The sequence below is a fragment of the Anopheles darlingi genome, chromosome 2 (assembly GCF_943734745.1).
Source record: "Anopheles darlingi chromosome 2, idAnoDarlMG_H_01, whole genome shotgun sequence".
In the NCBI taxonomy this organism is placed as follows: Eukaryota; Metazoa; Arthropoda; class Insecta; order Diptera; family Culicidae; genus Anopheles; species Anopheles darlingi.
The window spans coordinates 93,121,902-93,136,901 of record NC_064874.1 but is presented as its reverse complement, the minus strand read 5'-3'; the positions used below and the strand labels follow the sequence as shown (position 1 = coordinate 93,136,901).

At 48.7% G+C, this 15,000-nt stretch overlaps 3 protein-coding genes and 1 long non-coding RNA gene across 6 annotated transcripts in view; 3 read left to right on the top strand and 1 right to left on the bottom strand.

The window, feature by feature from the left end:
• LOC125950958 (mitochondrial import receptor subunit TOM70) overlaps positions 1 to 604 on the bottom strand; it is a 2,379-nt gene extending 1,775 nt beyond the window's left edge. Inside the window, exons 1-2 of the mRNA XM_049679371.1 lie at positions 350 to 604; positions 1 to 109 (exon numbers count right to left, since the gene is read on the bottom strand). The exon at positions 1 to 109 is cut by the window's left edge and continues 1,775 nt beyond it. Of these exons, the coding sequence (XP_049535328.1) occupies positions 1 to 102 (102 nt within the window). The 5' untranslated portion in view covers positions 103 to 109; positions 350 to 604. The remainder of the gene's footprint in view (positions 110 to 349) is intronic.
• A 104-nt stretch (positions 605 to 708) lies between these two features.
• LOC125951744 (uncharacterized) lies at positions 709 to 2,186 on the top strand. Its single transcript, XR_007468792.1, has 4 exons — positions 709 to 924; positions 985 to 1,208; positions 1,285 to 1,565; positions 1,631 to 2,186. It is a non-coding gene; the product is annotated as an uncharacterized LOC125951744 (long non-coding RNA).
• Positions 2,187 to 3,203: 1,017 nt separating this feature from the next.
• On the top strand, positions 3,204 to 11,314 carry LOC125959901 (sialin). Its single transcript, XM_049692912.1, has 6 exons — positions 3,204 to 3,288; positions 5,645 to 5,748; positions 8,533 to 9,434; positions 9,510 to 9,642; positions 9,710 to 9,954; positions 10,059 to 11,314. Exons 2-6 carry the CDS (start codon positions 5,730 to 5,732, stop codon positions 10,248 to 10,250), a joined length of 1,491 nt encoding a protein of 496 aa, XP_049548869.1. The 5' UTR covers positions 3,204 to 3,288; positions 5,645 to 5,729; the 3' UTR covers positions 10,251 to 11,314.
• Positions 11,315 to 11,590: 276 nt separating this feature from the next.
• LOC125959905 (adapter molecule Crk) overlaps positions 11,591 to 15,000 on the top strand; it is a 4,318-nt gene continuing 908 nt past the window's right edge. The window contains exons 1-3 of one of the 3 annotated variants that reach the window (XM_049692919.1): positions 11,591 to 11,806; positions 12,479 to 12,577; positions 12,646 to 15,000. The exon at positions 12,646 to 15,000 is cut by the window's right edge and continues 908 nt beyond it. In XM_049692919.1, coding sequence (XP_049548876.1) covers positions 12,711 to 13,547 — 837 coding nt within the window. In that variant the 5' untranslated portion in view covers positions 11,591 to 11,806; positions 12,479 to 12,577; positions 12,646 to 12,710 and the 3' untranslated portion in view covers positions 13,548 to 15,000. Of the gene's footprint in view, positions 11,807 to 11,831; positions 12,180 to 12,478; positions 12,583 to 12,645 lie in introns of those variants that run through there. The other 2 variants (XM_049692918.1, XM_049692920.1) reach the window with 2 other exon arrangements.

The window sequence follows — 15,000 nt, the reverse complement described above, 5'->3', positions numbered from 1 at the left end:
TTTGCGCCAGTACAGGTACGTGAGACCGATGGCCACCGGCGCTCCGATGAGCAGCGCCAGCTGCCATTTGGGGAATGTGGATCCGGTACTTCCAGTCGTCATCCTTGCTCTACAATGAAACAGAACCGGAGAATGAAAAGACGGCCTTCATTTGTCTTATCTTGCTGCTCTACGAAATGATTACGAAATCGGAATTAGCGCGTCTCGAAGGCAACTAAGCAACCCTATGTTCACCCCACCAATAATAGCACAATTAACTAGCTGCCGCGGGATTTTACACCTTACAACAAACGATATCTCGTTATCGATTGCCGGCCATCAGCCGGAACGGAAAATCGGCGATCCTTACCTCGAGCTAATTTTCTATCGCCTCCTCATTCACTTTTCCGCTGGAATGACAGCTTAACAGCGCCGGGTCACTTGATGCAGGCAATCTTGCGTTCGAAGGCAGAGACGTGTGTTGCGCGCGGCTTGGGATTATATAATTCCGGCCTCCGCTGAGCCGAATACCATGCTGGAAAACACAAATTTACGTTTTAAAATCCACGAGACCTGCAAAACGTGCTTTCTCGGAATTCGTGATAAGCGGGCAAGTGAAGCGCCAGATAGACGAGCGTGCGACTGTCGCGCCGCGAATGTCAAAATTCGGGATTACAAATTGACAGGCGCTCGTCTATCTGGCGCTTCACGTAAATCCCTGAAAATGACTTCGCGCGAGTAAAACAAGTGAAAAAACGTTTAAATTAGTGAAAAAGTGTAGTGTAGAATAAGTGAAATAGTAGTTTACAATCACAGTAAGCTGAGGTAAGTGCAGTTCACACAAAATACGTGATTGTTTTTCGTTTATCCGCAGCATCATGATCGTGACGAAGTATCTCTGGTCATGGTTATGGGATAAGGCGGAGATGGCGTATGAACCAGGAGGTAAGGAAGCCGGTGCCGGATCCCACGCTGAGACTAACGCGGACTCTCCCTTCCCCACAGGATGCCCACAATTGCATGCTGGACTTTGATGAGGACGTGTCTTTCATTGCCGTGTACGATGGGCACGGTGGCGCGGAGTTGGCCTGCATCTGCCGACCTTTCCGGGCTCGGTAACCCGTACGGGGGGAGAAAAACTTCGAGCAGGCACTCAAGGATGCGCTTACAGCGATGCTTGCCCTGAAGCATGGACCGAAAATTTTCAGCGAAAACTCCTTCCGTAATGGGTAAGTGGCGTCGGCGCCGAGGTGGTGCAACCGGGGTTTTTACACACAAATGATAACACTGATCTCTATCCCGTAGCATTCCACCGGTTATCACGACATCACCGAACGAAGATCACACGTACTCGGCCAGTGGTACCAGTGGCGCGGGATAACAATCGGCTATGGCCCTGGTCTCCAATGGGGTGTGCCCTCTGCTGCTCGGAAATGGTAGCAGCTGCTGCTCGTAATCTACAGCGGCATGCACACTACTGCCGCACCATCCGCTTCATCACCACCACCATTCGAATCAGCATCACAATGATAACCTCAGTAACGGTACCGCTCATCAGATGATGCTTACGAAAGCAGCGAAGAAAGGTATGTCCTTACAGGGGTAACATATCGGTGCTTTATTCTTACTCTCTTTCCCTCCTTCTTGACAGCCACCATCCACATCATACATCGGTCGAGGATATGAAGGAACGGCGTCACCTGGAAGGTGTTTTCGCTCTGTTAAACCTCGCCCAGATGATCTATTCTTTGCCGTCCTCCACGTCAACGCTCCTCCTGCCAGCCTCGTCGAACGGTTCGATAAAGCGATCGGCACTCCGAGCGGCTACTACTATCATCGCCCTCACCACCATAATCGGCAGTAACTCGTTGCCTCACCGGATGAAGGGACAATGCGGATAACAAACGGTGCCGGCACTCTCCCACCCCATCATCCGCATAACCTCGACACGGAGTACGGTGGCCCAGTACCACTGTCACTGCCAGGTATGGGCAGCACGGTGACCCCATACTGTGGTGGAGTCCTGCATGTTGCTAGCAAAGGCTTCGTTCGATTTGCTTGTCGGAGCTCAGCGTTATACCTCGCCACGGCTAGCAAAGAAAACCCAAGTCCACACCGGAACGGGGCGCACGACATCTGTGAGATACGAAGGTAATTTTTATGGGTAAATTAGTTTAATTTAATTGTAATTAAAAAAAATACTGATTTCAAATTAAATTTAGGCGTTATGCATATATTTGTAGAGAATAAAGATATATATCACATGTACATTATGAATACCGTGCACGCACGTAAGGGACGCAGGGAGGACTATTTAGGTGCATTCAGAATTGTGATCAGAGCTATCCTTTCGTCGTATCACAATTCAATTCTGAGTGCACTTTAATAGAGGCATCATAGTTGCTTGGGCGGGGGTCAACAGTTTGAATTTCAACGGACCACGATTGGATTTAAGCTTGATTTAATGCGGATAAATCTGTGCGTTCGTGCGTTGTTCGTGCAACCTGCATTTTTCAGTAAGTCTGAGTGTCTGTACGTGCTTGAAGCAATTGTCTAAATATGAACATTACGGCGCCATTTTGGCGACGGGACGTTAAAAAAAATTCTCCTCTTCCGCATTTCCTACCCCGGGAGCAGACAAATTTCAGGGCCATGTGCGCGATTGATAGATGCGTGCGCAAAGTACTGCGTGTTAGCAGAAACACATGTTGCTCCCCTTTCTGTTACTGCTGCTGTTATTACCACACATTCACGAACGTGACCCAAGCCGCGGGATAATCCCATGTCTGGTTTCTCTTTCGTGATGAATTTCAGGCAATATGATTCACGCATCGGAAATTTTTGGGTGAAATCACGTGCTTTTGTCCGAGCGTCGCCATGCCTCACGTGCGGATTTCGTCACCAATCCTCTGTGGAAACGCACATGCCAGAAAGAGATGGAGTGCGCGTTGGCTATTTCACAACAGCCCCCCCCCCCCCCCTCCCCCCCATTGGCTCCAATGGCACGGCCGTACACGCAGTAGAAAATGCTCCATTCCTATCACGCCCAAAAAGGGTGCGTCGAAATTGAAGTAAAGGGTTTGCCTTTATGATATGATAGTAATTAACAGAAAGGGGACAGTGGCGTTGGGTCGCCTGTTCGTCAGCTTCTTCGTTGAATCTTCGTGCGTGTGGAGACGTTCGCTGCTGCATGGTGGCGAGCAGTGTATAAATATGAGCTTGGCGAACCTGAATCGGGCGCGCTCGTACCACTTCGAATCGGGAAAGGTTCAAGAGAGGTTCGTTTTCGGTCAGCAGCTGCAACAGCGGGTAAGTTTCGCCGTGGCTCTACGTTCTCTCGAAGCTGCTCGCGGTACAAGTTATTTAAGGTGTGCGGTGTGGGTTTGTCTGAGAAAAAAAAAAGGAAGATCTTTCGTGGCAACCGATCGGCTGTGATCACTGTGATTCGCCTGGCGCCCGCGCGGTTGACAACCGCCAATGTGAATCGAGCATCGGGGTCGCGGGTATTGGTGCTTGCTGGTGATCTAATTATCGTCTTGAATAATTCATCATACACTCCCGAGGGGACGGTATCGCTGGTCGTAAACTATACAGTGCCGTCTTTTCTGGTGTTCCATGCAACGCCCACGACTTCACGCGGGCTGGTTATCGGTTTGCCGTCCAGAAAAGTCGTCGTCTCCCAGTGCGTTCTGGTTCTGCTTCGATGACGCGGCGAACAAGGAAGAGAAAGTGGAAAAAGAATGACGCCAAAAGTGCAAAGCGCAAAGAAGTGCACGGCCGAGTGAGTGATGTGTGCCGCAAAAAAGGAAAAGGGACCTGGTGCAGGCAGGCAGCCGGCAATCTGGCAACAGCTGGTTGAAAATGCGCGCCTAGAAGTTAGACGGCTGCCTCCGTCCCTCAGGCTATATGGATGGGATCCTTCCCGACATAGGCAACAAAGCCGTTGCCATGGCGCCAGCATCACTTTTAAGCGTGCTAAGCAACCGGGAATCGCTGATTATTGAAGCAAAACGGCAGTTTTGCACTCAGACTACCCTAACCTTACTCACCAAAAACTAGTAGTTGATGTCGCATGGTTGTCCATCAAGTGGATGGCAATAAACGGCCGGCAAGAGTTGACGATATGCTCACGGTTCGTGTAAAATCCAGTTTGAGCCAGGTCCGCGAGGTCCAGCAAGTGAACGCAACGTAACAAACAGCGAATGTAAATATGCTATATAATCCGGTATCACCGGTATGCTAAAAATAGGCGGCTCTGTGTGCTTGTCCCTACACCTGTGTGCGTTGCGTTGTCTGGCGTTTGATTAATGTGCGCCTACCAGCCAGAAGAATAAGACCGAGAGGCGCGGAAAGAATGAAAACGGTTGTGGTAGGAAGAAGTGCGATCGAGTTACAAGGCGGGAGGTGGAGGTTGGTACGACGCCAAGTCGCCACCCGGCGGCCCCTCTTGACTGAGTTCTTTTATTGGATCGTGCACGTGCGGAGCACAATGACACGTATGCAGCAGAAGGGGCCCCAACGAAGAATCGTCTGCGAATGCGTGCGTTGAACCGCAGCGACGCACCCGGTGATCGTGTGTGGTGCTGGTGGTCCCCGGCAAATGCGTCTACCCTGCAACCGGCTCGTCCCTCTGGTGGACCACTTCGGACCACTTCCATTCTGCTGGACCTGTTCGATCTGCAAAGCAAAAGGGGGGAAACGGGTCAAGGAGGCTGTGGCGGCAGCAGCAGCAGCAGCAGGTACTCCAAGGTGACACGGGATGACCAAGGACTTGCAAAAAAAAAATCATTAAAAGCTCCGGCAGAAACCGGTTCCCCGTACGCGGCGTCGACGCTCAATTCCACATTCTTAGATAAAGTTCCGCCCCGGAGGAGGAGCAATGGCGTTAACCTTGAAGCCATGACCCTGAGCCTTCCCGTTGAAGCTTCAGCCGAACATATTGTCTCGTGCGATTCACGCAGAGGCACGTTTTTTATCGCGTTTTTATCGCATCACTTCCCATTTGCTGCCCGCTCTCCGTCACTACCCTCGAATTTCGTCTCTCATCTTTCGGTTTGATGGTGATGCCGATCCGCGGTTCGATCGAGGTGTTTATATGCGGACGTGCTAATGTTGCATAAATTATTCCAACATCGAGTCACGAGACTGTGCGATTGTACTGTCGGGCACGAGATGAGTGAATCACATTTCGTTAATGGCCGTCGACCAGAGGCGGCCATTGGAAAACGGCACCGTCGAGCCGGATGTTTCCGGAAATGAAACCAACCGCCAAAAACGGGTATTGTCGCATTTCGGATGCTGTGGGAGGATTTTTTTGTTGGTTGGTCTGCCTCCAAAACGCCCTATCTGTGCTACCGCGTCTAATGCCACCGAGGAGTGTCTCGTCGCATCGTGAGCGTGGGTTTTTGAACTGGCCATTTCGCAACGCAGCATTAATTGGTAGAAATTAACCCCAAGGGTTGCTTTGGTCAATATTTGCTCCAGAAGAGTTACCACTTTTGCTTTAACGAGCAGCGCGTAGCTGATCGTAGTTTGCTTGGCACACATTTCGTCATTAGCACATCAACCGGTTTCGTTCTTTGTTTGGCCATTCCTCCGGATAGATCTCCCGGTTATTTCGATGATAATTAATAAGTATTTCTTATGTTCTTTGTTCACCTTGCAGCTTCTTCAGTTGATCTGTGATTTGTGTGTGCGTGTGTGTGTTTGTGTACCGTGTATCGCTGTGTTCTTAAACCACTCGATCGAAGATGTCTACCGGTATTGCGGGTAAGTAGCTCGGAATGACGGGGGAATAAATTGTTCAACTCTCTCCAGATGGCCCTTAAAAAGAGAACATTCTAGACGAAACCGCAGCCGCAGCCTCACCTCAGCCTCGAGCGCACCCACCCATCCCAGTAGGTCAATCATTCTAGATTGCCTCTCAATCCCATCGTCGGGCCTCGTTTTGTCTGGAATGTCGAGTCCTAACCGTAGTGTTCGTTACAATTAATTGAAAGCGTGACACCAATAAAGCGGAGACGAATCCGGAACGTATGCTCACGATTGGAAAACGTCCTATTGTTGATGTTGTGGTGGGCCGCCATCAATTCAATTAAATAAACCCGCAGACCATGCTGACGTTCGATCTTGCTGTGTTTGCGGTACTATTTGCGTCGTGTAGAGGCAGTTTGGCGACGCAGCTTCCATTGAAAACGCGAAGAACTTTAGATTTGTTTATGCTGCAGAACGTGGACGGTTCAGTTGGCAACACTTGGATCTGATTGAATCGCACCGTCAGCAAACGTGCCCACATGCCGGTGCTGGTATTTTAATCTCGAAAAGGTTATCACCATCCAGCTTCCATTAATCCGTGGACCGTAGAGCGTGGAGCGGTGGATTTTGTTTATTTGTTCCAGGGTTAATTTTAATGTTTCAACTTCGAAACCTTACCGGTTATCAGCCGTCTGCGCCGATCGGTCGATCATTCGATGAACGGTGAAAGTTGGTTGATTTTGTCGAATAAAAAAATGGATGGTTTTTCGGTTGGAAGAGACAAAGCAAGTATGCACCGTATGCAGGCGTATGCGGGGTCCTATGAATGGCGGAACAGGATGTTGCGGTTTGCAGTCTGTTACAGATTGCGTGACCGATGAATGATCGGTTCGTTGAGTGGCCATCATCGTTAGCTCTTGCTCCATCCGGCAATCCGTTTCTTTTTAGAATAACCATGAACGACCGTCGATCGACGTAAGAACCTGCGAATGGGTTTCTTTTGGTCTATTTTTGCAAAATCCTACGCAAAGCATGTACCGGACGGGAGCGAAGAAGGGAGGAAGGATGGTGGTCACGGTCTGTTCTTAGCCAAAAATATGTGCTGACCTTCCTTCAGATGGGTGCGCCATGAAAATAGAATGCTCGTGCGTAACGGTCTTTTGGTGTACGCAAGAAGGAGGGTGCACAACCGCACAAACTACACGGCTACTGATAACGTCTGCTGCCACCACGTGCGCCAGCAATGACATACGACAGCAAAGCACTACAGTGCCAGCGCGGAGTAGTACAAAGTGTTTTTTCTCTGTCAATCATTTTCCGAATGGGTCTACAAACCTGATGACATCGGCTGACTAGCCACGCAGGACCGGGACCGGACGAACGAAATGCGGTCGGGGTTGCGTCGAACCCTTAATGAGTTTGCGATAAAGAAGCGCAGCAATAATCGGTGCACGATCAGAGCACCGTCACGACCATAAATCCAGTAGAAAGAGCACGAGCTTGGCCTTTATATCGCCAACGAACATTGGCCTTTATATCACTCGATAACTTTTCCATCGCTCCACTCCACAAGCAAGGGGACTGTCGTGCTCACTGACTAATCAATTAACATTGCCACAGGGAGGATGGTCCAAAGCCGGTGAAAAAATTAGCAAGTTCGTTCGAGGCGTGCGGTAGACGAACGCTTAAAAAAAACGTCAACCAAAAGCCATAAAACTCCTGTAACTCCCAATCGCCCTTCGCACACAATGGCCAGTGTGTGAGCTGATCTCACGAAATGGGCTAATCAACCACAACCAAAAAACCGTTCCCCAAGTTGCCATGGGCGCTATGTTGACCACGTATTGATAAGCAGCGAGAGGACACGACCAGTCCGCCAGCCAGCCAGCATGTGATGGTGTACAGCAAATGGCAATGTCGAACGATAGCTTTATCATCGTTTCGTACGAACGATACGGCCGAGTTGTGGATGCACGCGGTTGATCACGATTTTGCGTTTGGGGGCCGGTCGCGCCGTTGATATGACGTGCCAACGACAACGACGACGACGACGATTGGCGAGGTTGAAGGTCATGATGTGTTGTGCGTGATGATGGGCCGTCGCGCAGTAACCCGGACGGAGAGAACCATGCTCTCTGCTCCTCCAGGATCCTGGAAACGTTAGGATGCCGCCATGTGTTTGTGCCACTGTCGCTATTTTTGATTGATGTGTTTACAGTTCGAACGCGATATGGTGGTGATAAGGTGGATGTTGATGGCGTCCGTTATTTTGTTAGATGCTTCTTGCAATCGTTATTAGAATCATACGTCTAGGCGCATAATTTGTTGATGGGAAGTCGTTTTATACCGATGGATTTACGGCGAAACGAATAGCAAGCCATGGCAACCATTCCCAGCAACCATTTCCTCGTTAGTAATTCCATTCTCTGGAAATAATGTTTCCTCGTTAGACGTGACACACCCCACCACTTTATCCGATGACGTACCCATCGACCGGCGGCAACAAACTCATCATCTCGCTATCAGTCGCCACTGTCCAGCCTGAATTAATGGTTATGGGAATGCAAATTACAGGAGCGGAAACTGTGACACAACAGTGATGGATTCATGTTTCGTTAGCAACGATCTACTCGATAAGCAGCACGTGTGTGCAGCCGTTGAAGTATGATCTTGACGCAATTGCGGTTTATTTCTATGCAGAGCACGTCACAATGGAATTGAGACAGTTAGTCAGCGTGTAATGGGTTTACTAACTTTCCTTTTTCTTTTTCTTCTTTTCCTCACGTGGTTTCATTTCAGGATGGCTAACATGCCGGCAAGTGTTAAACATTATGGTAATCTTTGGCTTTATGCTGAACTATGCGCTGCGCGTTAACTTTACGATCGCCCTCGTGGCAATGGTGAAAACCGTTGTGAACACGACAACGGGTACCAACGAGACAATAGCCGGGAACGATACAATTACAACAACAACATTGGCCACCACAACCGAACAGTCAGCGATCGCCGAAGCGGACAAGTTTGAATGGGACGCCAGCCAGCAAGCTCTCATGCTGGGCAGCTTCTTTTGGGGCTATGTGCTGACCGAGCTTCCGGGTGGCCGACTGGCGGAGGTGGTCGGTGGCCGGCGTGTCTTTGGCTACAGTATGCTGTGGGCCAGTTGTCTTACTCTACTGACACCGCTCGCTGCTAATGCACATTACATCGCCGTGGTCATTCTGCGAGCCGTACTCGGTTTCTTCCTTGGTGCCTCCTGGCCTGCGATTCACCCATTGACCGCCGTTTGGATTCCGCCCATGGACCGATCGAAGTTTATTGCCAACATGATGGCTTCCTCGCTTGGTGCTGCCATTACGATGCCAATCTGTGGATTCCTCATCGCAACGGTCGGTTGGCAGAGTGTGTTCTACTTCACCGGCGGATTGGGGTTGGCCTGGTCCATCATCTGGTTCCTGGTGGTGTTTGAATCACCCTCCACTCATCCGCGCATTACGCCCGAGGAGCGCAACGAAATCGAGGGTGCCATTAATGCGGCCGGCAAAAAGAAGAAACCTTCGTACGTACCTTGGAAGCAGATTCTTACCTCTGCGCCAGTATGGGCCATCATTCTTACGCACGGTGCCTCGGTTTTCGGTTTCTTCACGGTTGTCAATCAGCTGCCTACCTACATGAAAAATATTCTGAACTTCAACATCAAAGAGGTAAGCATACAGGAGGTTTGTGTGAACGTTACATCCAGCACAGTTACTCATGCCAGCATATGTTTCTTGCGACAGAACGGATTGCTCTCTTCACTGCCTTACTTTGGAAAGTACGCGATGGCTGTGATATCTTCGTACCTGGCGGATTACTTAAGAAAGTCGGGCAAACTGACGACCACGCAAACGAGAAAGATTTTTACGGCTTTCGGTAAGCACATGGGCAAATGATAACCAGTAGAATCTGATGATAACCACATTCGCGATGCTACTTACAGCTGTGATGGCTCCTGGATTCCTGATGATCATTCAGGTGTACATGGGCGAAAACCGAACATGGGCGGTCGCTATCTTCACGCTCTCGCTCTTCCTGAACGGTGCAGTGACGGCCGGCTATCTCGGTAATGGTCTGGATATTGCACCCAACTTTTCGGGTACAATCTTCGGCATGGCCAATACCCTGTCCTCGTTCGGTGGATTCGTATCAGCCTATATGGTGGGCGTCCTGACGAATGAAAATCCGGTAAGTGGGATGATTGGTGTGCAAAATGCGATATGGGTCTATCACTGCCTATCGATCGTGTGCTATTAATGGTGCTCCTGTTTTTGTTCCGTTTGTGATTCTAGAAATCGTACGCACAATGGCAAATTGTGTTCTGGATTCTTGCCGTCATCTACATCGTCGGTTCATCAGCTTACGTGCTCATGGGAACCGGTGAGCTGCAGGCTTGGAACAACCCGCCCGAAAAGGATGATGCTAAGGTCGAAACGGAAGAAGGTGTTCCGTTGAACGAACGAGGAACCGTTGCAGTAAAATAAACACTCCGTTGTAGCCTGTGCAACATTCGAAAACAGGGCGGGTCTCACGGTCCCTCTGATTGAATGTGTGCTGTATCCGAGCGGTCGCTGGAAAATCGTTCCAGCCCGGCCATAGATCGTGTCTCGTTTTTGGGCACACAACGATCGAACGTCTTCCTCCGGGGACACAGGTAGAACAGGCAGCCGCGAGTGAAATGAACGCAACTAGCAAGATTATTAGAGGATTGCCGATGCAGAAGTGTGTAGCATTTAATAACTTATTGTTTTAACGAGCGCATAAAGCCGATCGATTCCGCTTGTGCCGTAGTGGGGTCATGCAGGGCAAAGGCTAAGGGAAATGTGACTTAAGCTCCGTGTTTTATTTTCCGGTAGGATGAAGTAGGACCGCGTAAGGGAATGATGAACCTGAAGTATGTCCGGAATTAGAGCGCTCGCATATCGGGATCGAATTTAGCACTCAAGGAGCAGTGAGTTAACAGGAAGGTACGGTTGCATGGGCGGGAAATGTATGAACAATTTTCATGTTCTAATGAAAATGAATCAACTAGTGGTTCTTTGGTTAAAGACGTACCTCATAACGAGAGGAACAGGGGAACGAACAGCAAAAGCCTTTTCATGAAGTTGTTGCATGATTTCCCAGCCAGCCGCTTCCTTGCGCCACCGGGAGTACATTAACAATCTAGATTTCAGTGGGCGTACCTTTTTATCTGTTTGGAAATCTTAATGTTAAAATGGGAGAATCTTGTTAAAGTTTACAGAATGTAGGAACAGGGTGCCACCGGAATAAGACACAGGTATATAGTAGTGCACGCTCGTTTTCTTCGTTCGTTAGCCACGAGGATACGGGTACTAGCAGCTGCAAATACAACTTTTCAGATAGAAAACAGATTTCTCAATGTGGAACTAGCGAGTGCTTGAACTTTTTTTTATTTACAACAATCTTAGTGTAGTGCTCACAATATTTTGCGTGTGTATTCAATTCATAAGAGCAGGATGTACTTTTTACTCGGAGGAATAGAAAATAATAAAAGTCGACCTAACATTTTTATGTTAGGAAAGAGGCATCTGATTTTACGCCTTTTCTTCGAAAGAAATGAAGTCACACCGTGCGTTCAATGTCCTGCAAGATAAACTCCTGGAAAACCGTCTACAAGATCGTTTCAATTTAAAACTTTGAATTTGAATAGATCTCGTTTTCGCCTCGGAATAGATTTCGTTTTCGCCTTTTCGCCTCGGGGTAGATTTTGTTTTTATCGTTTTTGTTCGACGTTGAAAAACAAACTTGTCTGGCATCCCTGTCGCTTAGCAGTGCTGCCAACTTTTGTGTACGGTTTTCATCCGTTTCAGCGGTGCGTGCTGTGCAAACATAAAATTTTATTTTCCATATTTTCCACGTTGAAGGCATTTTCCGGACGCAGCATCGCGAACTAGAGTGCAGTGACGTCAAGCGGACTCGCGGCTGTGAAAAATGAATCGATAGGCTGCGATCTCTGGTGGCGAAAGAGGGAGCGCCGCTCGGCAGACAACGCAGGAAAACTCTTCTTGATTATGCTGCTGTAAGTTTCGTCTTCCTCGCTGGTCGGTCGGTCGTCCACCCTGGATGTTTCTCGATGTTCCCAACTCCCGTTTTCGGCACGGCACCTGATCTACCCAAGCGCCCACTTTTGTGCGAAGTCAGCAGCCTCCGACGAGGAGCCTTCGAGTTGTTTTGGTCGTCATCCCTTTGAAAGTGCATCAAGGCAGGGCGGTGGTTGCGTCCTCGAGAAGTTCCTTATCATCACGCTCGGTCTGTCCCCTCCCCCGTGGGGCTCGAGCGTTGGAGAAGAGTGCATAATGCAGTGCGGTAGCGCGATATTTAATTGTGAATGAAACGGCGTGGCGAAGGGAATGAGTTAAGAAAAAAACTGGCCAAGAGTGATAATTGCTTGGGTACGTTGGAGCACCATTCATTGAGGAGCAACATAGTGTTGTCGATTGTTTCGATGAAACTGTAGTAGTAGTGCTGTGCCATTCCGGTTAAGTAATAACATTCACAGCATCGTTGCCGACGAGCGGCTCAAATTAGCATAAACTAAGGCGATGTGTGGAGGGAGGGATGCAGGGAGGGTGGGCCTCGGTTTGATTGAAATGATTAAAGAAAATTAGAAAATCGCCAAACGTTTCGCTCAACACTGCGCTGATGAACCTCCCTCTCATTGATGCATGCGTGTTTGGTCGTATCTTTGTAGAATGTTGTCAATGAATCACCGCTAAAAGTAGTGCACGAGAGAAATACGGCGTATCCTGCACATCTGCTGTTTAAAAGAGTAACCCAGTTGTTCCCCCCGGTAAGGTAAGCAAACGCGCCACATCTGTACGGAGATTTCGTAATTCATTGGTTGCTTTGCTTTTTTAGATCTCGTTACTAAGCGATTTCAGCCGAATCGCGCGATAGCGGAAGGTTCAACAGAACGATCAAAAATGGCATCCTTCGATGTATACGATCGGACGAGCTGGTACTTTGGGCCGATGTCTCGCCAGGAAGCGACCGATCTGCTGATGAACGAGCGGGAAAGTGGAGTGTTTCTGGTGCGTGATAGCACCACGATCGTCGGCGATTTCGTGCTGTGCGTACGGGAGGATTCCAAAGTTAGCCACTACATCATTAACAAAATAACATCCGGCGACGAGTGCCTCGCTTACCGAATCGGTGACCAAACGTTCGCCGATTTGCCCGATCTATTGTCGTTCTACAAGCTGCACTATCTCGACACTACACCGTTACAGCGTCCGATGATTCGCCGGCAGGAGAAGGTGATAGGGAAGTTCGACTTCGAGGGTAGCGATCCAGATGATCTGCCGTTTAAGAAGGGCGAAATTCTGCACATTATTAGTAAGGACGAGGAACAGTGGTGGACGGCTCGCAACAGCCAAGGACAAACCGGTCAGATTCCGGTTCCGTACGTAACGCGGTACGAAGAAAACATCATCGAAAGGCCCAACTCTGGTGGGGCTGGTGGTGGTGGCGGTGGCGTTGGTACAGGTGGACTGTCGGGTCATCATCATATGTCGGCAGGGCTGCATCATTCGGAAAATTCAAATATTTTTAAATCAAACCTAAACCGCCAGTTGCCGGCCTTGGCGCGGGTCAAGCAGGAACGCGTCCCCAACGCGTACGATGAAACCGCGCTCAAACTAAGCGTCGGCGATATCATAAAGGTGCTTAAGACGAACATCAATGGGCAGTGGGAGGGTGAGCTGAAGGGCAAAACCGGCCACTTCCCTTTCACCCACGTGGAGTTTATCGATGAGATGTGAATGTGTTCGAGCATCGCAGCAGGCAGCGCAATCCAAGTCGGTTCGCTTTCACTGTCCGCAAGAGCACCACCACTACACGGCTATCGCACAACTGGGGCGCTATAACGGTTGGCAACATCACAATGCCGGGTGCGTCGCCGAAAGTCCACCCGCTGGATGCGATGCGTTTATCTTTTCGTTTTACGCGCTGCTTTCAATTATTTAATTGTACAGACCTTATACCTACCTATTACATATGTATGCATATATTTAGAAAGTGTAAACATCTTTCAGTGTTGCTAGATGTACGTGAACGTTCCGAGTCATTTAATTTAGGTGATTTTAATTACGTTATACTATTTGTCTCATTGATTTTAGCAAAGGCAAGGCAAACGAACAGATCACGAGCGCAAGGTTAATCAATCCCTCGGTGTGGACACTTTTTCATCAGAGCATTATAATTATTTCGTAGCCTTTTTTTATTATCCTGGTAGCAGCAGCAACAGCAACATCAACTGTATTTGACTTTATCCTCAACGCAAAACATGAAAGTTAAACAAATGAGATCAGCGTAGGTTTATTAGGCGCGAACGGCGGTCACCCTACTCAGGCTCACGCAGCAAAGATGCTACTGCGGGGATGCTACGTTCATGACAAGAACTGTAGGTTGTGTCTTCGAAACGACTAATAACATTAGGTGTGTAGAGACAGTGTGACCTACGTTGGTCCATTGTGGTACCGGGGAGTGGGAAATGTGAACTAAAGGAGATTAGTTACGTTTATAGCTTTTTTATACCGACCAAGAGGTAGGGAGTAAATGAAGCATCAGCCGAAAAATGATACAAATGAATTAGAAATGTAAGGTGGTGTAAGACCCACACAACGTAGTTGACGACGACACCTACATGAGAATGAGGTCCATCTTTTCTGTTTTTTTTTTCTGACAACTGTTCCCACCATCCGCATCGGCACCACCACCATTCAGACGAATGGGGCGTCTTGTATTAGGAGAAGTGCAAACTGGCATACACAATCATTAACACCTCTCACAGGGGCTTCGTCTGCGTAGCAGCGATCGGTTTCTATTAATTTCGAAAAATGTCCAAAGATGCACCTAGGCAAAACTGACGGAGTTTGAAGGGGAGTTTAGATTTTACTCCACAGGGCAACCCGTTGGGGGCTTCGCTTAGTTCGCTCGATTGTACTGCATTCTTCTCTCTCCGTCTCCTGCTCTCTCTCTCTATCTGTCTCTCTGTGTGACAGAACATAACCAACGAATGTTTCCGATAGACTAGAATAATCCAACAAATCTATGCAACCCATGAAATGCATCCAACTGGCGTCGAGAAAGCAGGATAAGGAGGCGAGAATGAAGGGGAGAGAGTGAGAAATCTTAGGTTAGAGAAGCAAAAGTCGAACACAATTCTAACGGAAAACGGAAACCGAAGCAATTTATTTTTGTATGTCGAACTGC

Excerpts from the sequence above, each read along its gene's own strand:
- LOC125959901 (XM_049692912.1), top strand. Across the intron at positions 9,435-9,509 it reads TGAACTTCAACATCAAAGAG|AACGGATTGCTCTCTTCACT; the intron begins GTAAGCATACAG and ends TTCTTGCGACAG. Across the intron at positions 9,643-9,709 it reads AAAGATTTTTACGGCTTTCG|CTGTGATGGCTCCTGGATTC; the intron begins GTAAGCACATGG and ends TGCTACTTACAG.